The following is a 27194-nucleotide window of genomic DNA, read 5'->3' on the forward strand; positions in this document are numbered from 1 at the left end:
CCTGTCCGGACGGACTTTATATTGTGACTCAAGTCTTGGTCTCAATGCCCTGATAACGTATTCTTTTTCCTGAGTGTTTGCCTTCGAATATAGCCTTTTTTTACACAGGATTTGCCCTGATATTATAACCTTTTTACTTACAGTTTACCCTTATGACATTGTCTTTTTATTACAATTTTGCCCTGAAACAGATTCTTTTTACTCATAGGGTTTGCCCTGATATAGCCTTTTTACACAGGGTTTGTCCTGATATAGCCTTTTTACACAGGGTTTGCCCTGATATAGCCTTTTTACACAGGGTTTACACTGATATATGTACACTGTAGCCTTTTTACACAGGGTTTGTCCTGATGTAGCCTTTTTACTCAGGGTTTGCCCTGATATAGCCTTTTTACACAGGGTTTACACTGATATATGTACACTGTAGCCTTTTTACACAGGGTTTGCCCTGATATAGCCTTTTTACACAGGGTTTGTCCTGATGTAGCCTTTTTACTCAGGGTTTGCCCTGATATAGCCTTTTTACACAGGGTTTACACTGATATATGTACACTGTAGCCTTTTTACACAGGGTTTGCCCTGATATAGCCTTTTTACACAGGGTTTGCCCTGATATAGCCTTTTTACTCAGGGTTTGCCCTGATATAGCCTTTTTACTCAGGGTTTGCCCTGATATAGCCTTTTTACACAGGGTTTGCCCTGATGTAGCCTTTTTACTCAGGGTTTGCCCTGATATAGCCTTTTTACTCAGGGTTTGCCCTGATATAGCCGTTTTACTCAGGGTTTGTCCTGAGTCTGGGTCTCCAAGTACATTGTTTTCATGTTGGAGAGAAACAAAATGGAGCACTTTCATGAGCATTCAAATATGGCAAGATTAGCTGGAACAGTTACTGGAAAAGTAATTGTCCAGAATCAAAATATCTGTAAAGTCTTGGTTTTTTTTAGGTTCCTAATTATGGCAATGTAGAAAAACTTTTTTTAATCATGTTAAGGTATTACAAATGAGTGGTTGGTAGTTATTGGTAATAGATGATAAATTGATTTCAATGTCTTTGGTATGAGACTTGTATAAAAACATTTCTTTCTTTGTCTGTTTTATTTTAAATGAGTGGTTGGTAGTGAGTTGTAATAGATGATAAATTGATCTCAATGTCTTTGGTATGAGACTTGTATAAAAACATTTCTGTCTTTGTCTGTTTTATTTTAAATGAGTGGTTGGTAGTTAGTGGTAATAGATGATAAATTGATCTCAATGTCTTTGGTATGAGACTTGTATAAAAACATTCCTGTCTTTGTCTGTTTTATTTTAAATGAGTGGTTGGTAGTTATTGGTAATAGATGATAAATTGATTTCAATGTCTTTGGTATGAGACTTGTATAAAAACATTTCTGTCTTTGTCTGTTTTATTTTAAATGAGTGGTTGGTAGTTATTGGTAATAGATGATAAATTGATTTCAATGTCTTTGGTATGAGACTTGTATAAAAACATTTCTGTCTTTGTCTGTTTTATTTTAAATGAGTGGTTGGTAGTGAGTGGTAATAGATGATAAATTGATCTCAATGTCTTTGGTATGAGACTTGTATAAAAACATTCCTGTCTTTGTCTGTTTTATTTTAAATGAGTGGTTGGTAGTTATTGGTAATAGATGATAAATTGATTTCAATGTCTTTGGTATGAGACTTGTATAAAAACATTTCTGTCTTTGTCTGTTTTATTTTAAATGAGTGGTTGGTAGTTATTGGTAATAGATGATAAATTGATTTCAATGTCTTTGGTATGAGACTTGTATAAAAACATTTCTGTCTTTGTCTGTTTTATTTTAAATGAGTGGTTGGTAGTGAGTGGTAATAGATGATAAATTGATCTCAATGTCTTTGGTATGAGACTTGTATAAAAACATTTCTGTCTTTGTCTGTTTTATTTTACCTAGGGACCAGGAAGCGAGTCTTGTGTTTGCTGGACTAGCCAATGGGAAGCTGGCTATGTACAAAGCAACAAGACTACAAAATGTAAGCATTCAATTAACCATTTGAAACATACTAGGGAAGTCTTCTAGGCAAGGTGGGAGGGGACGGGGGTAATGCCCCCTCTTCATAGCCATTATAACCTGCGGTTAATTTTGATGTACATGAATTCTGTCTGTAGCACTTTGATATTGGACTGCTCGAGGAATACTTTTTTTTTTTTTAAGAGGGGCTGCAAGGTTCTTTGCTGTTGTTCCTGTGTTGTATTAACCAATTAAAGACAGTGGACACTATTGGTAATTGACAAAGACTAGTCTTCACAGTTGGTGTATCTCAACATATGCATAAAATAACAAACCTGTGAAAATTTGAGCTCAATCTGTCGTCGAATTTGGGAGATAATAATGAAAGAAAAAAAACCCTTGTGTCACGAAGTTGTGTGCTTTCTGATGCTTGATTTCGAGACCTCAAAAATTAATTCTAAACTTGAGGTCTCGAAATCAAATTCGTGGAAAATTACTTCTTTCTCGAAAACTAAGTCACTTCAGAGGGAGCTGTTTCTCACAATATTTTATACCATCAACCTCTCCCCATTACTCGTAATCAAGTAAGGTTTTATGATGATAATTATTTTGAGTAATTACCAATAGTGTCCACTGCCTTTAAAACTCAATTATCTCCTATTACTGCTTATTTTTCTGTGGTTTTTTTTGACAACGAAATTCACTTTGCAGGAGAAAGACTGTCAGCCAGACAAGATGCTTCACATTGGGTCCAGAGACGATCCCATAAAGTGTATCAACATCACTCGTAATAAACTCTGGCTAGCGTCCAATGCTAAGGTCATTAGTCTCAGTATCTATGACCTGGAATCTGACTCTAATTCAACTGTTCTGGTACCGGAACCAGAAGAGAGGTATGTTTGGTAGTTACTCAAAATAATTGTTAGCATAAACTTACTTGGTAACAGGCAATGGAGAGCTGTTGATAGTATAAAACAATGTGAGAAATGGCTCCCTCTGAAGTAAAGTAGTTTTTTGAGAAAGAAGTATTTTCTCAGTAAAATATTTGGTTTGATTTCAAGACCTCATGCGTGAGGTCTCAAAATCAAGCATCTGAAAGCACGTAACTTTGTGTGACAAGGGTGTTTTTTCTTCCATTATTATCTCACAACTTCGACGACCAATTGAGTTAAAATTTTCACAGTTTTTTCATTTTCTGCATATGCTGGGATTTAAAACTTTGCATGGTAGACGTATAACTAAGGGAGGTTTGCGGTAACAACATGTGAATTTCTCTTTTTGAGTAGTGTTGGTTTTGAAAAGACCTGGTGGTTAACGACTCAAAGTTTCGATCTGTATGCTCTGATTGTCTTCAGATTGCAGGGTGCAGTTTGTTGAAATCCATCGCAAAAATGTTCGCAAACTCACACAAAAGGAGTTTGTGATTTTTTGTGAAATTCGGCAAACAGCCCAGAGGAGGTGTGAGCGTATGCTCGCCTCAAATGATAAGCTTCAGACTAATTGATCTAAGCCTTACATCAAACAAATTAGGGCCCAATTTCATGGCTCTGCTTACCGTAAGCAAAGAATCAGCTCTTGCGGAAGCAGGTAATTCTGTGCCTCTGTCAAGCATATTTCATGGGTTAGCGGGAATTTTTGCTTCTACACATGCGTACTCTATATTACTAGGCATTCGACACTTACACCCCTATGTAGAAATTCTGCGCTTGACTGCAAGCAAAGAATGGTGACCGTAAGCGCAGAATTCGGCGGTAAGCAGAGCCGTGAAATAGGGCCCTGATTTTTTAGGGTTAGCTAAATCACTTGAATCAGTCACAGTCTTATTTCCCAGCCTTGCTACCATGGGCAGCGCGCCGTATCGATACCTCTCGTCTCTAACCCCTGGTAGGGATGTACTGGGAAACAACGCTGATTGGCTTAGGAAATTGGTAATGCATTAGATGTCAAGTGCGTGCGCGGGTAGTTTTGTACGTTGATCATGGCTGCATTTTTTATGACACGAACCCGTTTTTTAAAAACAAAAACAAAAACATTCTTTAAGACGAAAGGCAAGCATGCGCGCGTAGAAAATATTGAATAATGAATATGTACGCTCATTAATGGCTCATTTAAATGTGCTAGCAATTCCAGGGGTTATGATCGAGCAAGGCATGCTGGGAAAAAAATGGCGCGGAGAGATCGATCACCCCTGGGAACGAGGTTGCTTATTTCCCTATTTCCCATAACAATGTAAACCGAAACGTTTGAAATGGAAATCATTATATCATCGTTGAATGTAGTTTGCTTTCTGCCCACATTTTCCTTTTAAGTCTTTATCACAGTTGAGAAAGTTTGAGAGTTTTGTCTGAATTCAGACTTTGTTATGCTTGCCTCGTGAAAAATGTAGCTGTTATTTTCTCTATGTATAAAGAAATCGTGCTCTTTTATCTGCTTCTTGGTGTTAGGATACTGTTTCCCAAAACTCAAATTTTAGGGATTATCAAAAGTTGGAAATGCTGTCTTTTTAGCATACCTCCAAAAATTGGACCATGGTTTCAGACAGTTTAGTAAGCAATAACTTTAGATTTATGAAGTATCCTGTTGTAGCTATACTCTCGGTGTGTCATATCTTGCAGACCTGCGATGGTGAAGTGTATGGCGGTTGACAAAGCAATATGGTTGTGCAGAAGAAACAGTTCCATCATTGAAGTTTGGGATCTCGGTCGACTTAAGAAGACGTTGGTGATCGATGTAGCCGAGTTCATCAGGTCTGTTCTAATGAAATGTTTTTTTATATTTTTTATTTCATTTCTATCTTTATTTATAAACCGTTCTGCTGATTGATCATTTAACACCATTCAAAAACCTATTCCTTACATCATGCGCCATTTGCTGCCATGTCTTCAGTGCCTAGATTATTTATTTATTTATTTTATTTATTTATTTATTTATTTCCAGGCAAACAGTACATACAAAGAATAGGCAATAAAAATAAGACTACACAGAGAACAAGCCTGCGGATAACCAAAAAGCGAAAATAATCACTATCTAAAGGCGATCCAGACAATAAAAATAACAAAGACACAAAAGGGCACAAGGACAAAAACGACATAAAAATTGCACATCAAATACCAAATCAAATATAAATATATATAAAAACTGTAGAAAATACATTAACAGTTGTATACAAAAAATATAGATCAACCAGAAGACCACGCATCCTCGCTCCTTTCAAAAAAGGTAGGAAGCCAATCAAATTCCCTTCAAATCTCCTAGAACCCCAATACTTTTTTCCTACAAAGCCAAGAAAAATACAGTAATTAGAATATTGCACAAAACAAGTGAAACCAGGAACCTCAAAGGAACCCCCCAAAAAAGTACAGGTAGGCGGTTGAAGCTAAACTAGAAAGGAAGAACATGTTTGTGCACAAAGACACCGCAGTTGTTACATTACATTTGTCAAGAGAGGGCACTACCAATTTTTTTGGGATTGGTCTTTATCTTGATCATTAGCGGACTCCTTCAAATACCTCCTTTAGTCGCAGTCCTTTCTCCTCCTAATAAACAACCTACATGTATACAGCGTTCTACTCCTTAAAGGGTCTATGTAACTTTTGTAGGACAAAAAACACAATGTCCACAGATTTACACTAAACTTACACAGTTTGAAGATAATGGTAGTAGAAAGCTTCCCTGAAAATATTATGTGCTGAGTTGCTGTAGTTTTTGGGTAATGAGTAAAACAATGTCATGAAAATAATTTTCGTCTCATGAGATGAAAATTATTTTAATCATTTACAAACGTATTTTCATGACATTGTTTTACTCATTTCTCAAAAACTACAGCACCTCAGTAAGTAACATTTGAAGGGAAGCTTTCCACTATCATTATCTTCAAACCCTGTAAGTTTAATGTAAATCTATGGACATTTTGAAAAGGTACCCAAATCCTTTAAAAGTGGTTCACTGGCCAGATGCCAGTTAAAACATCAGTTGAGGACTAATTAGAATTCAATCCAAGTGGTTCGACTGGCCAGTTCAGTATTTATAAAATGAAATATGGAATAAGGGAATCAATGTGTGGTGAAGAGGTTTTCAACTAGTGGTTTAATCCCAACGAGGCCTGGGTCTTGATAATTTTACCGAGACGATGTCGAGGTAAATTATCAAGAACCAGGCCTCGGCGGGTTTAAACCACTAGTTGAAAACCGATTCAACACACTTTTATTCCCATTCATAAATACCTTGTCGGTCAAAAAACATCAACACCTTTGGTCAAAAAGTAAAATAAATGTAAAAATTATAATTGTTCGATGATTTCTTTCAACACAACACCCCTTGTGGGTAAACAACTCCTTATAAGGGAATGCTATGCGCGTCGCGCGTATCGCGTGATGTGGCACAACTTTCCTGGCCGTTGCTCTCGACCAATAAGAATGAAGAAACTGTCTAATAAGCTCGCGTGTCACGCTCATGTTGTTAACACTTTTTACTGTGCATTAACAAAAGGTTTATGCACACCCACGTGACGCGCTCTCCACCTATAGGAATAGCGAGGGATTTATGAATAAAGATTTTAAATTGTGTACTATTGTGTACTATTGTGTATTTTTGATAGTAATATTATTAACTTTTCTTAAAGTCATCAGGAAGTGGTATTTTGTGAAAATAAAGCTTTTGTCAATAATATATGTGTTTTGATAAGTGTGTTTTGATAAGTGTGTATAAACAGTTAACTAAGGTTCTAAAAACTTAGTTCTTATCTTATTTACAAATTTAAGAGTAGGCCCCGACCCGAGAGGGTGCTGTTCGTGACGTCAATCAAGGCACGATATTTGGAGAGAAAATGCTGCACAGTGCTGAAAAAGACGTCGGACCGGAACAATAGTACTATTATTGCTCTTGTGAGTCTGACCAGCCATGCAGACTGACCCCATCTTTAGTTATTTTACTGCATCCAGCAGCAATACACTTGGCCAGCATTGCTAGAAAAATCCAAGAAAACAACTTTTTCAAAACAAACAAACTCAATGACCTGGACTTGCATGTGTGTTTACTCTACGCATCAAGGCAAAGTCTGCCTCGATTGACGTCACATAAGGGGTAGGCGGAGTCAACCCCCAAACAACTTTAACTATTTTTTAAACATAAATCGTGACAAACAATTACTTAAAAGAAAAATGTTTTATTGTTACTAAACATTTACTCTTATGTTTGAAAAAAATAAAAATTCTATTTCTAAACTCAATTCAGCCTCCTGAGGGCTGTGAAGCTTTTATTTCTGAACTCAACCAATCAAAACTAATAAAGCAAAATAAACCCCTTCTTTACTATAGCAGTGAGGATTCTAAGGAGGTATCTAACTGTTACATCAAGTCCCTACTACTACACCCTCGTAACACCTTATGGGTTGGGACAGCTGGAGGGCACCTGATACTCATTGATACCAACACGCATCAGATGGTGACCGTCATCAAACGCTATACGTCTAACGTCAGGGCGATGGTGGCTGTCCGGGGACATGGTAAGTTTAAAAATAGCTACTTCCAACTTCTGTTTTTGAAAAACCTTAGGCTTGATTCTACAAGTCACCGAGATTTATCTTAAGATGAGATGTTAGGGTCACCATAGTGATTTGTATTGTGACATCACACTTCACTTGGCATTTAGGATTGATACACATCTTAAGATCCATCTTAGCTTTTTGTTAAATGGAGCCCTGACTTCCTTCTACAGTTTAACATATAAAATATATGGTTGTTGGTGGTGGAAGCAGAATACATTAAATGCACCAGACACTATTGGTAATAACCCAAAATAATTTTTAACATAAAAACTTGCTTGGTAATAAGCAATGGAGAGCTGTTGATAGTATTAAACATTGTAAGAAATAACTCCCTCTGAATTAACGTAGTTTAAGAGAGTAATTTCTCACTCCAATATTAAAAGACTTCAGGTCTGAGCCCTTTTTCAGGCATCAGAAAGAACACACATTTGCGAAACAAGGGCGTTTTTGTTTCGTTTATCAATCTCTTGCAACTTCAATGACCAATTGAGTCAAAACTTTCACAGATTTTCTATTTTAATTATGTATATGTTGGGATATACCAAGTGAGAATACTGGTCTTTGGCAATTTACCAAAGGTGTCCTTTAAAAAAACCTATGACAGATCAATTGTTTAAAGGCAGTGGACACTATTGGTAATTACTCAAAATAATTATTAGCACAAAACCTTCCTTGGTAACGAGTGATGGGGAGCTGTTAAAAGTATAAAACATTGTGAGAAACGGCTCCCTCTGAAGTAACGTAGTTTTCGAGAAAGAATTAATTTTCCACGAATTTGATTTTGAGACCTCAGATTTAGAATTTGAGGTCTCGAAATCAAGCATCTGAAAGCACACAACTTTGTGTGACAAGGGTGTTTTTTCTTTCATTATTATCTCGCAACTTCGACGACCAATTGAGCTCAAATTTTCACAGGTTAGTTATTTTATGCATATGTTGGGATACACCAAGTGAGAAGACTGGTCTTTGTCAATTACCAATAGTGTCCAGTGTCTTTAACCTGTGTACATGTAGAACCTTTTCAAAAGACTGTTTCAGCTAAAGATCCACCGTATGTCTTCATGAATTCATTTAAGATTTCTTTTTGTCTAACAAAATGGAAGTTCAAAAGTCTTGCTGATGTTATTGTTATTATTATTTTATTTCACTTTTTCAGGAATAAACAAATCCAACTCCGTGGTTGTAACATCGGGATCAGGTTTTGTGCGCAGAACAGGGGTTCCTGAACATACAGGTTGGTGACATTAAACATAATCAGAAACATTTGTCTTAGCACCAAACTAGGTATGCTCTCAACTTTTCCATTGACAAAAGGATCAATAAGTTTGTCATTTCACTGGTCTGTCAGCTTTTTCAGTGGTCCATAGTTTACGGTTTCTTTTTGAACATTTTATAGGACTTGTAATTTGAAGTGGTTTCAACACTCAGTGAGTTGGTGTAGCTGCAGGTAGCAATACACTAGTCAGCTGGACTAGTTGAACAGAATGTTGACTAGTAGTGAGTGTTTGGCAAGTTAACCACTGTTAGTGGAGAACACTGCAAATAAATTTGCTTTGCAGATTCCTGGTTAAAGGCAGTGGACACTAATGGTAATTACTCAAACTATTTATTAGCATAAAACCTTACAATCATGGTAACGAGTAATGAGGAGAGGTTGGTAGTAAAATACATTGTGAGAAACGCCTCCCTCTGAAGTGCATAGTTTTCGAGAATAAAGTAATTTTTCACGAATTTGATTTTGAGACCTCAGATTTAGAATTTGAGGTCTCGAAATCAAGCATCTGAACCCACACAACTTCGCGTGACAAGGGTGTTTTTTCCTTTCATTGTTGTCTTGCAAATTCGACGACCGATTGAGCTCAAATTTTCACAGGTTTGTTATTTTATGCATATGTTGAGATACACCAAGTGAGAAGACTGGTCTTTGACAATAACCAATAGTGTCCAGTGTCTTTAACAGCAAAAAGACCATTTGATGAAGAGTGTGTTATAGCCAGTTCCCTTCTTATTGTGCTAAGTGGGTTAACTTGACCAGTAATTTTTCCAACTCTTGAACTCGAGCAAATTTGTGTTTATTTTATTGACAGTCAGAGTCCTCTAAAATTCAAGTTGTACTATTTCCTTGTTAGTCATTGTGAATTTTATTGAAGTATTTTTGTGTTTACCTTCTATGCTATTTTGTATTATGATTGATTAACCATTAGTTGATAATGGAGTTATATGTGTTTAATGCTTTTAGCCCTATACTCTCCACTATGGCGCTGTTGAATATTTTGTATAGATTTTTTAATCAACTTTCCGCCTGTTAATTGTCATTTTTGTCATTTTATATAATGTATCCGTCGCTGCTCCACGGCATTTTACCATGTGTTTGTTTATACTTTGTCACTTTTAGGTATTGAGTTTTGCGGAGGTGCTTTGTGTAGTTTGACAGGCGCTTTATAAGCACAGTTTTATTATTATTATTATACATTTGTTCATGCTTTGTTATATTATAAGTTTAAATTTTGTTATTGTTGTAACCCTTCCCTAGGGTATGGGGTTTGTTCTGGGGTTTTTTAAAATAAAAATCAATACAACAACATTATTATTATTAGCCACCTAGCTAGGTCAGTGGTCTTGTGGTGAGACACCTGCTCTAGCAAAGCAAAGGTCTTGGGTTTGAATCCCTCCCGAGTGGAATGGCTGTGGAGTTTGTTTTCACGATACTTGGTATTGAATATACAGTGCATAGTACTCGGGGTCGTAAGAGGGAGAACCAAATAAATTTATCATTTTGGTTAATTATCGTACAGGGTCATTTGCCCTTTTATCTTGAGGGTTTTGTCTCGAATGTGCATTTTAAATGTTTCTGCTTTTTATTGTATTAACTACCTTTGTACATTAGAGACTATAGTTCAGTTTGTTTTTTACTGCTAGTGTAATGAAATTAATAAACCATTCATAATAAAAAATCAATATGAAGTAAATAAATATTAATATAGTTCAGAGTAGATGTAGATTTCAAGTCTTACCTATGATTGATACCTTTATTTTGAAACGTTCCTCCCCAGATTGCCAGTATACACATGTCCTAGTGTGGGACGCTGAACTGAAGTCTCAAGTTCGATACCTGGCGTCGGACACCGAGCGTCGGCGCTTGCCCATCGAATCACACGCCATGAAGTCATGGCAGAAGGTGCAGAGAATCATTCGTACCAGTCACGCTTTTCATCTTCACCCTACCGTCGTCTTCCCACAACTCAAATGCTAAGCCCCACGCCCTACTCACTCCACCCCATGCCTTCTACGTTTTGGTCTTCATTTTGCATGCAGTGTTTTATTTGTGTGCATGGCGACCGTGTTTCAGAGGATTTGGCATCCCTAGTGCCATAACGTATTCATTTATTTATTGTTTATAGCATTTGTAAAAATTCACTAAACACTCAACAATGCTAAGCATTGTATGTAAAATTGAATAATATTTGATAATTTTGAAAAATAAATCTTTGTACAAAAGTAGTTCCTGTACATATAAATATAAATAAAGATTGTAGAATCAAAACAAAAAAGTGGGGGCAGATATCGACCATTAATTCTATCCTTTGTGCAATAGTACTAATGATCTTTAAAACACAAACATTTTAAGGTAATAACAAAACTCTTGATCAAATTCAGAAATTTTTAATTAATTAATATTAACTAAAAGTAAATCGATGAGAAAATCCAAGATGTAAACCATAAATGATAATAATTTTTTATTTTGTAGTGAATGCAATAACTTTCTTCTCAATTTGAAGTTGGGTGAGAACAATGTGGCACGAAGGTTTTGCTTGCCCCTCTCCTCAAAAATGGGGGGGGGGGGGAATTACAAATTATATACATAATCACCAACAGTTTTATGGTCATAAACTTGTTGAGTAACTACTAAAAGTACCAAGCCTTTAAATAGTTAAGGGGACTCTTCAAACTCAGCTCAGCATTGCATGAACCAATCTTGTTTTGTTTTTTTTGCACGATACACAAATATTTTTTGGGGAACATTTGCATGAAGTGGTAAATCTGGTTGAAAAACCTGATATTTTTTGTATGTATAATTCAATGCATTGCTCCCCCAACCAAATAGATGAAGGTGAACAGGGATTGCTCCAAACATTGATTGGTCATCTTCATTGTGTGCTGTATATCATTAGCTTTTTGATTGGCTATATTCATACATGTGACCGTTTCACTTGCATTTCATTGGATGCAAGAGAGCTGATGTCATGAAAGTTTGCAACCAATTGTATCTGGAGCAATACCATTGTATAAGCACCCCATGTTTGTTGTAAACTTGTGTACATCTTGATTAGGCTTTGGCCATTCTCAAAACCATGACTTGGGCTTAAGGCTTAGACATATACTTAGGCTCTGGCTAGGCATGAACTGCCTGCTTTACGTCTCAAACCAAAAGTTTTCTTCTTAAAAATGACTGACAAAAATTTGAACCTGAGCTGAAGGGTTGGTTTTGATAAGGGCATTTAATTTAAGGCAGGCAATCTGTGCATGACTCGCAATGTTGTAAACTGCATTAAGTGCCCAGACAAGAAACTTTTTCCTAATTAATTAAAAATTTGACAACTAATCATGTAATTAATTACAGTCTACATTTACATTTACAAAAGACATTTATCTTGACTTCTTACATAACAAAAACAACCACGCCTGAAGCAGTATCAATAAGGCTATCGTGGCGAGTGAATCCGTAAATTGGAATTGGAAGGAGCATTGTGGCATGCACGGAGTGGCTGGCTTAAACCTAAACAATCTCAAGGATATGTTATTACTGGTATTATTATTTTATCATTCTTCCATTAAACAGTTGCACATTAAAACACAATACCTAATCGGCAGTTGACAAAACCCATGTCAGTCGGCACATGACACAAGCCACATGATTATATTAAGTCACATGACCCAATTAATGTCACATGACTCAAATCAGTCCAATGCTACAACACCCATTTGCTTTACCATTCAGTAAGAGGATTTGTGTGTGGCTACAATTTAGCAGAAACCAAACATCTGTTGGCTGTATTTGTTGATAAAAGTCCCCAACCAATGGGCAGCTTGTCATTGACAATTTTGACCTTTGACAGAGGCATTAAAATAATATGTGAATATTCGTTGCCCTGTCCATGCTGCTGCATATAATTATAGTGAATTTGCGCAATACTCATTATGTCATGGACACAATGCATGGTGATTTGATTACATAAGTGTGAACATTCTTGGTTTTAGTTAAACTAGTGTAATGCATGGGTCTTGTTGGAAAGTGGTGGTGGTGATAAGAATGTTGTGAAGGATCCTCGACAAAAGTCAGGGCCTGTAATCAGTTTCCCCCTTACTTGAGTCACTCACTTGAGTCACTCACTTGGGTTACTCACTTGGGTTACTCACTTTAGTCGCTCACTTGAGTTACTCACTTGAGTTACTCACTTGAGTTACTCACTTGAGTTACTCACTTGAGTTACTCACTTGAGTTACTCACTTGAGTTACTCACTTGAGTTACTCACTTGAGTTACTCACTTGAGTTACTCACTTGAGTTACTCACTTGAGTTACTCACTTGGGTTACTCACTTGAGTTACTCACTTGGGTTACTCACTTGGGTTACTCACTTTAGTCGCTCACTTGCGTTACTCACATGAGTTACTCACTTGAGTTACTCACTTGAGTTACTCACTTGAGTTACTCACTTGAGTTACTCACTTAAGTTACTCACCTTAGGAGTGCAGCCACCTTTAATAGATTCCCTGTTTCATACAATGAATAGAGTATGTAAAACACCAAAGGAGCCTGTCTTATTTACCACCAAGCCTCAGTTTGGCACAGTACAGACCTTTTGCGACATCGCAGAGACAAAACCCTTTCCAGCCTTGAGTAAAGTGGCTTTCACTGCAAAAGTAAATTTAAGGATAAAATGTAATAATTTGATACAATATGTTATTAAATTACCCATACCACTGATGTATCAATTGTACCCCCCTAAAAAGAAAAGTATCAGTGTTTGTACAAAAAAGGTCTACAGAAGAAGACAAATCAAGGTGACTGCACCCTAATGATTGACAAAATAATATTCTGACATTAAAACAACAATAACAACAATTAATGTGCCACCCATTTCTTCAACCACGCCTTTTATAACAACACCTTATTGGGTAATTTGAAATTTTCAGTTTAATCTTAATTGTACAACAGTTATTGGTCAAACTCGTATGTCTTTAACTTCTATCCTTAATTTCGAGTAACTACAAGAGAAAACTATCAAATATTTTTCCCTATCCGTGTCTTTTGTGCATTTAAAAAAATGGTATCTTAACAAACTTTGCATGAATTGTATCTGTACTTTTAATTTGCTATTCTTTGAATTGCCCAATATTGCCTATTCTATGAGAGGTCCAGTTTAATGAGTCTTGCCAGTGAATGTGGACCTCGTTTAACTTTTCCAAACTTGCATTTTCCTCAGCTTTTCTTCTGATTGTGGATTCAAAATGTTGACATTTTCACAACTCACGCCCACTGGACAGGTATGCTTGCTTCTATCATGAATTATGCATGAATTGTTGTACAAACCACTCCTTCTAATGTAATGAATATTCATGAAGGACATTAATGTAGCATTACAGCTTGCCTAAGTGTTGCGGACATGGGTTGATGTGTTTGAATTGTACCAAATGAAACCACCATGAGCAGACACTGTTTTTATGAATTATCATGTATCGTTCACTTTGCACTTTGACCTCATTATAGATTCAGCTGAAGGAATATTGTTGACAAACATTATTTTCATTAAAACAGTTCATTAAAATATTTGAATGTTATGATGATTTAAGAAGAACCTACTCTACGGATGACTTGTTGAAATATGCCTACCATCTCTTTTTTCCATCTATAAATTTTAGTGTTTTGCCTTACCATTCATATAATTCTATATAAATATAAAAACAATTTCATTTGTTGTTTGGTGTTTGTTTGTGGGTGTGTTGTTTATTTTGTTACTGAGGGAAAGCTTGTTTAATATGATTTTAAAATGTTATTTTATCTGTGTGTAGGTTTTCATTACGAGGTCAAAGTGCAAAGGTCATGGACCATGAACCGAGACAAAATACATTTTGCGCATTAAAGACAGTGGACTTTATTGGTAATTGTCAAAGACCAGTCTTTTCACTTGGTGTATCTCAACATATGCATACAATAACAAACCTGTGAAAATTTGAGCTCAATCGGTCGTCGAGTTTGCGTGATAATAATGAAAGAAAAAACACCCTTGTCACACGAAGTTGTGTGCTTTCTGATGCTTGATTTCCAGACCTCAAATTCTAAACTTGAGGTCTCGAAATCAATTTCGTCTAAAATTACTTCTTTCTTGAAAACTGCGTCACTTCAGAGGGAGCTGTTTCTCACAATGTTTTATACCATCAACCTCTCCCCATTACTCGTAATCAAGAAAGGTTTTATGGTGATAATTATTTTGAGTTATTACCAATAGTGTCCACTGCCTTGAACACAAAGACACAATCCTCTTCAAGTTGTCATTTACAATTCACTGCATTGATTTCAGAGATTGTTTGCATTGAAAACATAAACCGTTTCCTCAGCCGCTAAGCCTGTCTTCATTTCAGTGCTTTCCAAAAGTTCAGTTGTTTAGAAAAATGTTTAGAAATAACTAGGACAGTTAAAGTAAAGTAACTTGGATGGTTAATTGATGAAGAAGTTTATCACATTATAGCAAATTAGGCGTGGTAGCAATCTTGCCCCATCAATGCACCTTTGTACTACATGTAGGCATATGCTATAACTAAAATAGTGTTGAAAATGACGAAACGATAATAGTGGACTTATAAGGAAGGTCACGTTTAGTACTCTCTATTAAAAAATCATTGGCAAATACCCGACTCAGGCCCTAATTAGTTAGGTAAAAAACTCGTCTTGCTGCTGTGCAAACTCAGATTTAATTTTGGCGGGAAATGCCTGGTTCTGACTTATATAGACACTGACCTAGAATTAGAAAGGTCGTGGGTTCGAATCTCAATCGAGCAGTATGCCTGCGATTTTTTTTTTTTTTTACATCTATTAAAGAATATTCGGTTAAAGCCATTGGACCCTTTCGGTAAACAGTATTGTCCAAGGCCCACACTTCGTGTATCACAACTTCTATATCAAAATAACAAACCTGTGAAAATTTAGGCTCAATCGGTCATCGGAGTCGTGAGAAAATAACGGGAAAAACCACCCTTGTATCCGCGCGTTTCGCCGTGTCATGACATGGGTAATTCTCACTATCGAGAATTGATATTGCTTTATTGTTTTCTCAAAAAGCAAAGCGTTTCATGGAATAATATTTCAAGAGAAGTCTTTCACCACTACCATCTGTAAACCCTGTAAGTTATTTTTTTTTCTGTACCGAAAGGGTCCAATGGTTTTAAAATGCTGTGCATGTATACGAACAAATTTAAGTAGGATTTGAAACTTTGCATGGTGGAAATACGATATAGAAAGGTTTGCGGTAACACCATGTAATGACTAGCTCTGAAGAGTTGGGGTGGTTCTGAAAAGAACCGTTGGTTTCAAATTTGTTTTACACACCTGTGTAAAGGTAAAAAAAAAGTTAATATTCTTTATCCCCGATGCAAACTTAACATCTATTGAAGAAGATGTGCATGTATACAAAAAAAGATACATTTTTTGTTTTACAATCAGACACCCAAAGCATACGTTAAACTTCATACTGTTCTGACTAACGTTCGTGGTTGATATCCTTTTTGTTTCTTCGTAGATGCCAGTTGGTCATCAGAACCGCCGAGTCAGTGAGGGTCAGTTTCACCTCACTGGTACCTCGACCCACCGCAGCTTCAAAAGGGCATTGAGAAGGATGTCCATGTTTGTCAAATAACAAACCAAGATTGCCAACATTGAGACTGGCCCCCTGCTTTTAGCCGCAAGACAGGTAGGCCCCTATCGGTTTTACAGATCGGTGATTTAATTGGACACAATAATGTGATTGGATAAGCGTGGAGTGACGTAACCTTTCCATGTTTTGATTGGTCCGAGGTGATGTTTGTCAGCTGCACCTACCTGTGGTCGTCACGTGTGCGCAATGTCGTAAATGTACATGTATTAAATGTGCTCATGAATGTTTGACAGCGAAGCTCCGTCACCCGTGTGAAATGAATGCGAGAGGTCAAAGGTGATTATGGATGGGGATTGACGTAGGCTCCAGGCAGATCTCTAGCGTAATACACACGAGCCTCGAAGTGTGACGTCATATGTTCAGGTCTGCCAACATAAGACTCGACCAAACCAAGCTCTCCTATTCACTCTTAGGTGTTCTTGCAGCTGTAGTGTAAGAAACAGGCCTACCGGCATCGTGTATGTCATTCTATATATATAAAAAAGAAGTTCCAGTAATGTTAGGCTGATTTATCTGGCAGCCTGCAGCATTGGTGCCGAAATGATAAGGGCCTATAGGCCTACTTTAAAATTCACGGGTACCGTTAAAAACAATTGCTATTCAAGCAGTATTCGTTAGTGTTTGTGAAACCCCATGAATGCATTGCAGGTATATATACATTGCTTTTCTGCAAGTACATATTTAGAAGTATTTTTTTTTTTAAAGTATGTTTTTTTTTTTTTACAATAGCAAATCGTTGTTTTTTAAGTATAGACCGCTTGCAAAAAAAAACAAGATTTGTCACATTATACTTGCAAAAATGCAATATTGCGATTGCACTATATAGGCTTTATTATGTGTTTACCAGTTGATGTGGTCTCCGTTAAAGCCATTGGACACTCGGTAAACAGTATTGGCCAAAGGCCCAACCTTCGTGTATCACAACTTATATATAAAATAACAAATCTGTGAAAATTTAGGCTCAATCGGTCATCGGAGTCGGGAGAAAACAACGAGAAAAACCCACCCTTGTTTCTGCACGTTTCGCCGTGTCATGACATGTGTTTAAAATAAATCCGTAATTCTTGATGTCGAGAATTGATAATTGTTTTAATGTTTTCTCAAAAAGTAAAGCATTTCATGGAATAATATTTCAAGAGAAGTCTTTCATTATTACCTTCTGTAAACCCTGTAAGTTATTTGTAAATCTGTGAACTTTTTTTGTTTTGTTCCGAAAGTGTATAATGGCTTTAAAAACCAAGTCTGAAATAGTAGTTGGTTGTCCATGTGCACAATATGTACCATAATTATACACGTTTATATTAAAGATCCCATAGCGCCGTGTAATACGATCTTTGGTGTATATCCGCTTGATTTAAATTGCCAAGCTTCAATATCGTTATTGCTAAATGAAAGTTTGTATAATATCAAATATTGGATGGCTTGATAAGTCCTAAGCCGAAAGTGAACATTTTTAAAGTTACTGCATGAGCAATTAAGCAATGGTTTCGAGAAGGGCATTGAAATTGCCGTGATACCAACAATCTGATTTACTTTTAGGAATATGTTTATTTTAACCCTTCGATTTTTCTACCGTTTGTATTGTTTTCTATGTTTTGTTAAAAAATGTTTGCCTGTTTTTTTTTGTTTTTTTTAACAATTAAGCATTATTTTTTTTTTACAATTAAGCATTATTTTGATAGCCAAATCAGTATTAAGAAAAATACACTCCAAAAACTTAACCCGGATTCTGTGCATGGGTACGGGGGCCTGATCAATTAAATCTTTGTCTAAATGACCCATATAATGGCCACTGACGAATTCCAATTTAGTGACCAGTAGCCGGGTCAGTCATAATCTAGAAGCGGGTCGATCTACTTGAATGTGTTATTGTGTTGTATCTTTATTAGAGTCGAAACTATCGCCAATTACTCCTATCGACTTTGAGAGTGTTTTCAATAGTTTATGAAAAACGAAACATATAAAGGCAGTGGACACTATTGGTAATTGTCAAAGACTAGACTTCACAGTTGGTGTATCTCAACATATGCATAAAATAACACACCTGTGAAAATTTGAGTTCAATCGGTCATCGAACTTGCGAGATAATGAAAGGAAAAAGCACCCTTGTCACATGAAGTTGTGTATGTTTAGATAGTTGATGTCGAGACTTCAAGTTCCAAATCTGAGGTCTCGAAATCAAATTCGTGGAAAGTTACTTCTTTCTCGAAAACTATGGCACTTCAGAGGGAGCCGTTTCTCACAATGTGTTATACCACCAACATCTCCCTATTACTCGTCATCAAGAAAGGTTTCATGATAATAATTATTTAGAGTTATTACCAATAGTGCCCACTGCCTTTAAGTATTTGGTTGTGTGACAACCATTGCTGAAATTCACTGAGTTGAGCTTCACTGTTATTATTGTGCAATATGATAAAAACAAATCCGTAGAAATCGATAAAAAAAATTACACTTGAACAGCGCATCAATGCCAGAAGAGTGCGGTCAACCCAATTATTTTTGAATGGGCATTCTGCTTCTGAAGACTTATTTTTTATTTTATAAAGCTCACAAAGTTATCTAAGGATGAAATACTCCCTGGGACGTTTCAATTTGAAAAAGGTATTTGTTTTTATTTATTATTGGTATACCTAATTTTCTCATGAAGCAATTGTTCCATTTAATTCCATAAACGGTACTAAATAACTACTAACTTTGCTTTCAGGCCACAAGGTCGTTGGTTTACTTTTTATACAGGCATCTATAAAGCCAAGTTTGAGACATGTTTAGTTTTTGTTTGTGCGTGTATGTGGTGGTTTATTTCCCGTTAATTATTCTACAACTAAACCACTCCAAGTTGTTCTTAATATTTTGATTAATAACCAAACTTCAATACTTTTTTTTTATATCAGTACGCAATATATTGACGGAGGAGAAACTCTGCCATAAATATTAATAACTTTAAATCATGTGTGTGATTTTAATTAAGCTCTTGGTATTGTCTTTACAATTGTCTATGCAAATAACTTAAATATTTATTGTCAATTTCAATTTAATTATTTGAATATTTATTGTTAATTCTAACATGCTTTTTAATTATTGGAATAGCTAAACGGTACTAACAAAAATATAGTACAGTAGCTGGCTTAAGGTGGATTTCTGTGCATTCATATACCTGAAATTTTCTTTCGTATACTTACTCTCATCGGAACTAGATGATATCAAATATCTTTGTTGTCCCACTTGTGATAGGCCGTTTTGGTTTTGGGTGACGGATGAAAACGACACATCTGCGTATAATAAGCGTCGACTTTGGGGACGGTCGTCCAAATTTCTACAACAGTACCTGGGATGAAAACCGACGTTTGGTGGTTCAACCTACTGATAAATATTATTACACATTTGACCTACGACCCTAATGCTACTCTCACACTTGGGAGAATATGCTAGCGAATGTGCTTACGAACGGAAATATTTAACAATCGCTCAAACATCGCAACATTCGCCACAAATTCACTACGTTCACAAGTCATTCTCCACCTCCTTACGAAGATCGGTCACTTTATGCTGCTCTCACACGGCGAATATGCTGGCGAATATGCTATCGGAAAAAAAATATTTGACAATCGCTCAAACTTCGCAACATTCGCCGTGTCTTCGTAAGCGTTGGTAACAAATTCGGAAAGTTCACAAATTATTCCCCACCTCCTTATACGAAGATCGCTCAATAAACCGGTTTGTAAATTTCAGCGAATGTTGCGAAGACGGTCATTCGGCGTGCCTTTCGTAAGCATTGGTATAACGTTGGTAAAGCGTGCGTAAGCATTGGCAAGCGTTGGTAGGCATTCGTAATATACTCGTGAGATATTGGTAAGGAGAGGGCAGACCGAGGACGATCGAGGGGTGAGACCGGGATGAAAATATTCACTATCCAACCGACATTTTGGACGAATTCAACGCGAAATTTAAATATTCATGTTCGCAAGAACATTCGCCACTCTGTGAATATCGCTTGCGAATATCGCTGCGAAATGAGGGTTGTGACGTCAAAATCGCTTCGCATTCGCATTCGCATGAAGATGAACCGGGCTTAAGAATGTACAAGGTCGCACTTATTATATTATATCTACTTGCTAGGTGTTGATTCCACTACTGCGGAGTAGCTTTTCGGAATTCGAGAGGCTTTTAAGTTCTGATGCACTTATTGTTAACGAAGGTCACATGATAGGTAGATGGTTTTCGATCTAAGTAGAAACAGGTACAAAAAATACATATAAAGTAGTGAGGACAAAGAACGGTCAGTATGTAAGGATGGATTACTAGACCCCAAAACAATGCATTGTATGTATTGCAATTGCAGGGAAACGTGAAAGGATAGGATTGGAGAGCAAGCTGCATCGGAACCAATTAACAATAATTTATAAATATAAAGGTCACATGGCTTACTTCGTATGCCTCCAAATGGGAGACTTTTTGAAAGCTCTGCCACTAGAGGGCAGCAGACCTACCAGGTAAGGGTGCACAACTCCTATAGCAAACAATGGTAAATGCTAAAAATTCAAAAATACTCAAAAAATATTTAGAAGTCTCTCAGCCTTTTGAAAATTAAATCAGACACATTGTCATCCGACTAAACTTCAGATTTCTTTTAAATTGTTGGTAGGTCAGCATTTTGGAATTTTTGCTAATTACCCTGGAAGAAACACTCCCAAAAACTCATGCACACCGCTTGTTATCCTTGGGGAACTCGTGTCCAGTGCGTCCTGTGCGTACAGTTCGGTTTATGCTGGCATTGTGTTATGAAAAACAAAATACAGTTTGGCTAAATCTAAATATAAAACCAAAAACACGCAAAACACAAGGTATTTGCTGTCAGTGACCGTCACTCTCATGCTTCTCCTATTCCAAAGTTGTTGACATTACCTGGTGAAGAGCGCCCTCTCTTGGTGATTGGCAGATAGTCTAACGTTTCCCATTGCGCGCACTCATCAACTTCAACACACTTTCCCACGATGGTGTTGTAGAGTGTTATAAAAAAACAAATATTGTGAAGGAGATTGAAACAATGAAGACCAAAACCGCCTTCTACAGTCTAACGTTGATTGTCGGATTGCTGTTGTTTGGAACGGGCTACTTTCTACGCAGGCGAGTAGCAATTTACTCCTGGCACAACGGGATGTCTAACGAGACAAGACTTGTTGTAAGTGGTAGTACTACTAACATCACAATAACAGGACCAACCATCGAGATGACCACAGTAGAACCAGTCGTCAATCCCCATCTGTTTAATTTTACAATACGCAACCAAGCTGCCTGCTTCAATAGGAGCAACTCAAACGGAGAACTCTTCTTGGTTTTGCTAGTCAAATGTGCGCCGTTCGAGAAGTTGGACCGGGAGCAAATCCGGAAAACTTGGGGAGGTGTGAAGGAGGTGCTCGGTAGACGGGTCCTGACGATGTTTCTTCTGGGGGAGTCAACGGACCCCATAATTCGGAAAAAAGTTCAAGAGGAGGACAGTACATTTCACGATCTTATCCAAGAAGATTTCATCGATAATTATAAAAATCTGACTTACAAGAACATGATGGGGCTGAAGTGGGTCTCGATGTACTGCCCTCAAACCAGCTTTGTAGTCAGTGTAGATGCTGACATGGTGATAAATATTGTTACACTGGTGAAACGTCTGTCCACAATGCCTAAGACTAACTTTGCCGAAGGACATCTCAGGACAGATACCCCCATAATCAGGACAAAGAAACATAAGTGTTTCGTGCCAAAGGAGGAGTGGGCCGATAATTTGTATCCACCCTTTCTCATGGGCGCTTGCTACGCAATGTCTCGAGATGCAGCTGTGAGTGTCTTCGATGTATCGAAATATATACCTTTCCTTCGTCTTGACGATGTGTTTGTGGGGATCTGTTTGACAAAAGCCGGTGTCCATATGAGGTATTCACCACTGTACCAGCAATATGTGAGTGTGGAAAATGCCTTAAAAAGAGGCATTGGGATTGGGATAGCTCACAACAGGGATCATCTCAACCAACCAGCGCTCAAACTGTGGCACAAAATGGTTGGATCACAAATTCAGGACATGTCAAAATGATAATAATGGCCCTCTGTGAACAGTCTTTCCCACCTGGGCCCAATTTCATAGAGCTGCTAAACACAAAATTTGCTTAACATGAATTTTCTTCCTTGATAAAAACAAGATTACCAACCAAAATTCCACATGATTTTCAGAAAAAGCAAACACGATTATTCAAAACTATGTAGCTATGTGTTTTATATAATAGTGTGATTTTAGTACCACAGTGAAAACACCGTCTCAGCTGGTGTACTTCTAACATATATTATGAGCAGATCAATGGGGGAAACAGTTTTGGGAAATATTAGTTTTAACTAGAGTCAATTCCATTTTAGGCTTTTTGTTATGTCATGTGTCTGAATCTCCCCTTCAACTTGCTGGCAGTAAATAATCTTTGGTTAGAGTTAGAGCCTACAAATAAATAAAATAATAAATAAGCTAGCATTTATATAGCGCCTTTTCCATAGGTTACAAAGCGCTTGGATATGTCCAACACAGATCAAAAGTCAAAATCAAAGACAAAACAAGTGAGTCTTTAGAAATTTCTTGAATGAATCAACTGAGCTTGCTTTTCTGCAGCTATCAGGAAGTGAGTTTCACAGAGCTGGGCCTGCATTTGAGAAGGCTCGGTCTCCTGCACTAGTGCTTGTCCTATGCTCAGTGAGGAGGTTGCGTGAGGTTGCGGACCCAGAAACGAGTCAGCCCCTTAACATAACTTGTTTTCATTTTGAACTCTAAATCAACATTTTAAAAATTACATATTGGTTCAATTATTCATGCAGAAATACCTGGGACAGTTTCTCCCTTTTACTTGGTTGAGAGGATATTACGCGGGGTGTTTAAACGGATGATATAACCACAGCCAGAAGTGTTTAAACACAGTTGGCCTATTAGTGGCCCCTGAATCAGCATAATGATTATACAACTTGGATTTCTAGAGAATCGTAGAGAAAACAGAGCCCTCTTTCATTGCGGGTCCCTTATCAGTAACTTATCAAGCAACTGGTAAGAAACGATTGATTCTAGATTTCAGCAGATTTAACAAATTCGTTCAAAAAACTTTAAACTAGACGATTGGAAGGTTGCAAAGTCTTTCACAAGATTCTCTAATGTTCTATTTCGACTAAGTATGGTTACCATCATGTCGAAATTTCACAACCAGTAGTCTCAATACCTGCTGTTCTTGATCATTATGATCCATAATAATGCGTAAAAGCTGATGTTTATTTGCTTGGTGGCCATCCTCTGTTTTTGGCCGATTTTGTGGTTTAGTACTTAACTTGGATTAAGGAATGTATTATATGAAAGGCCCGATTGCATTTAAGAGACAAACTCGTTTGACAAGTTTGTAGATGGTATTTAGAGGTACGATGTGACTATTAATCATGTAAGATAACTATCTCGAAATCTGATAAATTTATGGTCAAAGGAAGACACGGAAAATGTTGGTCCAATGTACTAATTTTGTTCATCTTAATTGATCATGTCTGTGAATATGAATAGTTATAAAATCTCGTTTTTGAAATGCCACTCCTTGGTTCTTCCAAATTAACAATTCAGCGTTAAATGAGAACATTTTCGAAATAGTTTTTATCATGAAATCGGTTTAATCTCAAACAATCGTACAGAAAACAGAGCCCTCTTTCATTGCGGGTCCCTTATTAGTAGCTTATCAAACAACTGGTAAGAAAAGACTGATTCTAGAATTAAGCAGACTGAACAAATTCGTTCGGAAACTTCAAAATTGGAAAATAAGGTTGCAATTTCTTTCACAAGTTTCTCTAATGTTCTATAGTCGAAATATATCACGACAACGTCTGGGTACCCTATCATATCGAAATTTCACCAGCAGAAATCTTGATACGTGCATGCTGTTCTTGATCATATGATCCATGTTAATGTATACAAGCTGGCATTTCTATTTCCTTGGTGACCATCCTCTGTTTTTGGCCGATTTTGTGATCTAGTTACTTAACTTGGATTTAGGAATGTAGTATATGAAAGGCCCGAATGCATTTCAGAGGCAAACTTGTTTGACAAGTTTGTAGATTTATTCGAGGTACGATGTGATTATTAATCATGTAAGATAACGGTCTTGAATTCTGATAAATTTATGGTAAAAGAAAGACACGCACAAATTGGTACTAATTTTGTTCATCTCTATAGATCATGTCTGTGATTCTGACTGGTTATATCTAGTTTTGGAAATGTCGCCCCTTGGTACTTCCGAATTAACACCAATAGTTTTTATCATGGAATTGGTTTCATCTAAAATAATCATAGAGAAAACAGAGCTCTCTTTCATTGTGGGTCCCTTATCAGTAGCTTATCAAGCAACTGGTAAGCAAACATTGATTCTAGATTTAAGCAGACCGCACAAATTCGTTCAGAAACTTCAAACTAGACGATTGTAAAATGAGGTTGCAATTTTTTTCACAAGATTCTCTAATGTTCTAATTCGACTAAGTCTGGTTACCACCATATCGAAATTTCACCTAATGATGCAAAGTAATTTTTCATGGTTGTACCATCAGTAGTTTTATGCTGTTCCGGATCATATGATACATAATAATGCAAAAAAGCTGACATGTTTATTTCCTTGGTGGCTATCTCCTGTTTTTGTGGTCTATGTTACTTAACTTGGATTAAGTAATGTATTATATGAAAGGCCCGAATGCTTTAGAACAACAAAGAAATAAGAATTATCAAAAATGGACATCTTCAGAGATGGTTCAATAACAGTCATTTCTGAGTGCTGATAATATTACTCTCCAGTTTTCATCCCAAAGTTCCCTTCAAATGCAATACAAATGGGTGAAGATGTATTTGTGTCTACGGCACTCCCTCACCGTGCAAAACAGTAGGCTTGTGTACCTCAGATCAGAAAATAGTAACACTAAACCCGGATGCTTGTATTCTTACGAACCATTAAGAATAAGTATTGGAGTTACTATAACTTGAAAATAATCGTATAACATTACACTTTAACTAGTTTTATCTTCAAGAACGATACGTCATACAGTTTTTGATTATAGAGTGAAATTAAAATGTATCAGCTATGTACGATTATAGTTAATATAAAACTATTAATTCGAGAGATATCAAGAGTGTTTTCAAGTACATAAAAATAAACTTTTACCCAATGCAATCATTTATTTTATAACACCCCTTGCAAGTATTCTGCCTGCTCATTGGTTTAGAGCGCGTCACACGACATGTCTTAGTTTTGCTAGACGACGGCCGTGTGATAGTGCGTCGGTTTGCCATGCGCTAGTCCGAAGACTAGCACACGGCGCCGTGCGCTAGTCCGACAGACTAGCACACGGCGTGCAGTACCCAGACGTCCGTTGCGTGTACGAGGATGATAAATTAATAGTCTGTAACCATTTCGGATTGCACGACACACTACATGCAACACAGTAAGTAAAAGTGTTTGCAATTTGCATTCGCGTCGTCCGTAGATTGTAGCATTCAGGTCTGTAACTTAATAATAATAGTACAGTATTTAGAAATGTTTGGGGTGTTATAAAACAAATATTGACTGCTTTTACTCGTGCAATGGTTAAAAACTATGACTCCCTCGGTGATCCCCGGAGCGTTCTATTTTCCCTCGGCTTCGCCTCGGGAAAATAGAACGCTCCGGGGATCACCTCGGGAGTCATAGTTTTAACCATAGCACTCGAAGCAGTCAATATTTGTATAATATAGAATAATCGGTATAATTATCAAAAGTTAAACAATCCGATACAGGAGGATTATAAGGAACCATCATATGAATTGTTTGGAATGAACTATAATGCGAAGTTTAATTTGAGAGAGATCCCGGTAGAAACCCGGAGGGCTTAAAGAGCCACGATTCAGATGAAGCAAGAGAGTTGGCAAAGAAAAGAAAGGAACACTTTACACATGATATAGAAAACTTGATTTAATCATTGTTAATATTATTATTATAATTATTAATATTATTAAATAAAGTTAAACAATCCGATACAGGCGGCTTACAAGGCACCATAATATGAATTGTTTGGAATGAACTATAATGCGAAGTTTTAATTGAGAGAGATCCCGGTAGAAACCCGGAGGGCTTAAAGAGCCACGATTCAGATGAATCATTGAGAAACGGTGACATGTACTAACTACTAACTTATTAATAATAAACTGTTATATACTAATTGTCTACAACTACTTGGGTCTATGGACAAATCTGCGGTTGTTATTGAACCGTTCAACAATGCTGCAGCTAAACACATTCCTAATTTAAAAAACAATCACACACAAAAGATATATTTAGTTGCTTTATTCCAGATTATAAAAATAGGCTATAGAAATATTTTCACACTTTATGCTATAATCAAAAAGTACAAAGCGGTTGGGGAATTGCAAAGCTGCACACTCAGTTTTGTTCTGTGATAATAATGTGGGTTCAAATCGGTCAGTTATTCTATTATTTTGAATCTCATTTGTCAGGGATGTCGGGATCATGTTGATGGCAATGTATAGACCCCTTTTTTGTTAAACAAACCGTCTTGGTTGGTATGGACGGCCAAATGTAAAACACTCAATCGTAATAAAAGATGTTTTAACAAATTCACGAGTGTTTCTGCAACTTCTTTAAAAGTTTTTGATTTGCATTATGATGGCTTTCCCTAGTTTTCCAACCT

The 27194-nt window shown here is 36.8% G+C and overlaps 2 protein-coding genes across 6 annotated transcripts in view; both read left to right on the forward strand.

Moving 5' to 3' along the window:
- Positions 1 to 19800, forward strand: part of LOC139950646 (leucine-rich repeat serine/threonine-protein kinase 2-like) — a 115201-nt gene extending 95401 nt beyond the window's left edge. For 2 of the 5 annotated variants that reach the window (XM_071949428.1, XM_071949457.1), the window contains 7 exons: positions 1933 to 2011; positions 2701 to 2882; positions 4605 to 4736; positions 7305 to 7492; positions 8691 to 8768; positions 10588 to 10712; positions 16332 to 19800. In XM_071949428.1, coding sequence (XP_071805529.1) covers positions 1933 to 2011; positions 2701 to 2882; positions 4605 to 4736; positions 7305 to 7492; positions 8691 to 8768; positions 10588 to 10712; positions 16332 to 16448 — 901 coding nt within the window. In that variant the 3' untranslated portion in view covers positions 16449 to 19800. Of the gene's footprint in view, positions 1 to 1932; positions 2012 to 2700; positions 2883 to 4604; positions 4737 to 7304; positions 7493 to 8690; positions 8769 to 10587; positions 14083 to 16331 lie in introns of all 5 variants that reach the window. The other 3 variants (XM_071949449.1, XR_011787683.1, XM_071949436.1) reach the window with 3 other exon arrangements.
- Positions 19801 to 21604: 1804 nt separating this feature from the next.
- On the forward strand, positions 21605 to 25109 carry LOC139950699 (beta-1,3-galactosyltransferase 1-like). The gene has a single exon (XM_071949496.1). The coding sequence runs from the start codon at positions 21625 to 21627 to the stop codon at positions 22549 to 22551; it is 927 nt and encodes a 308-aa protein (XP_071805597.1). The 5' UTR covers positions 21605 to 21624; the 3' UTR covers positions 22552 to 25109.
- Positions 25110 to 27194: the final 2085 nt, after the last annotated feature.

Source organism: Asterias amurensis, chromosome 2 (genome assembly GCF_032118995.1).
Source record: "Asterias amurensis chromosome 2, ASM3211899v1".
NCBI lineage: Eukaryota > Metazoa > Echinodermata > Asteroidea > Forcipulatida > Asteriidae > Asterias > Asterias amurensis.

Excerpts from the sequence above, each read along its gene's own strand:
- LOC139950699 (XM_071949496.1), top strand. The coding sequence starts at position 21,625 with ATGTCTAACGAGACAAGACTTGTTGTAAGTGGTAGTACTACTAACATC.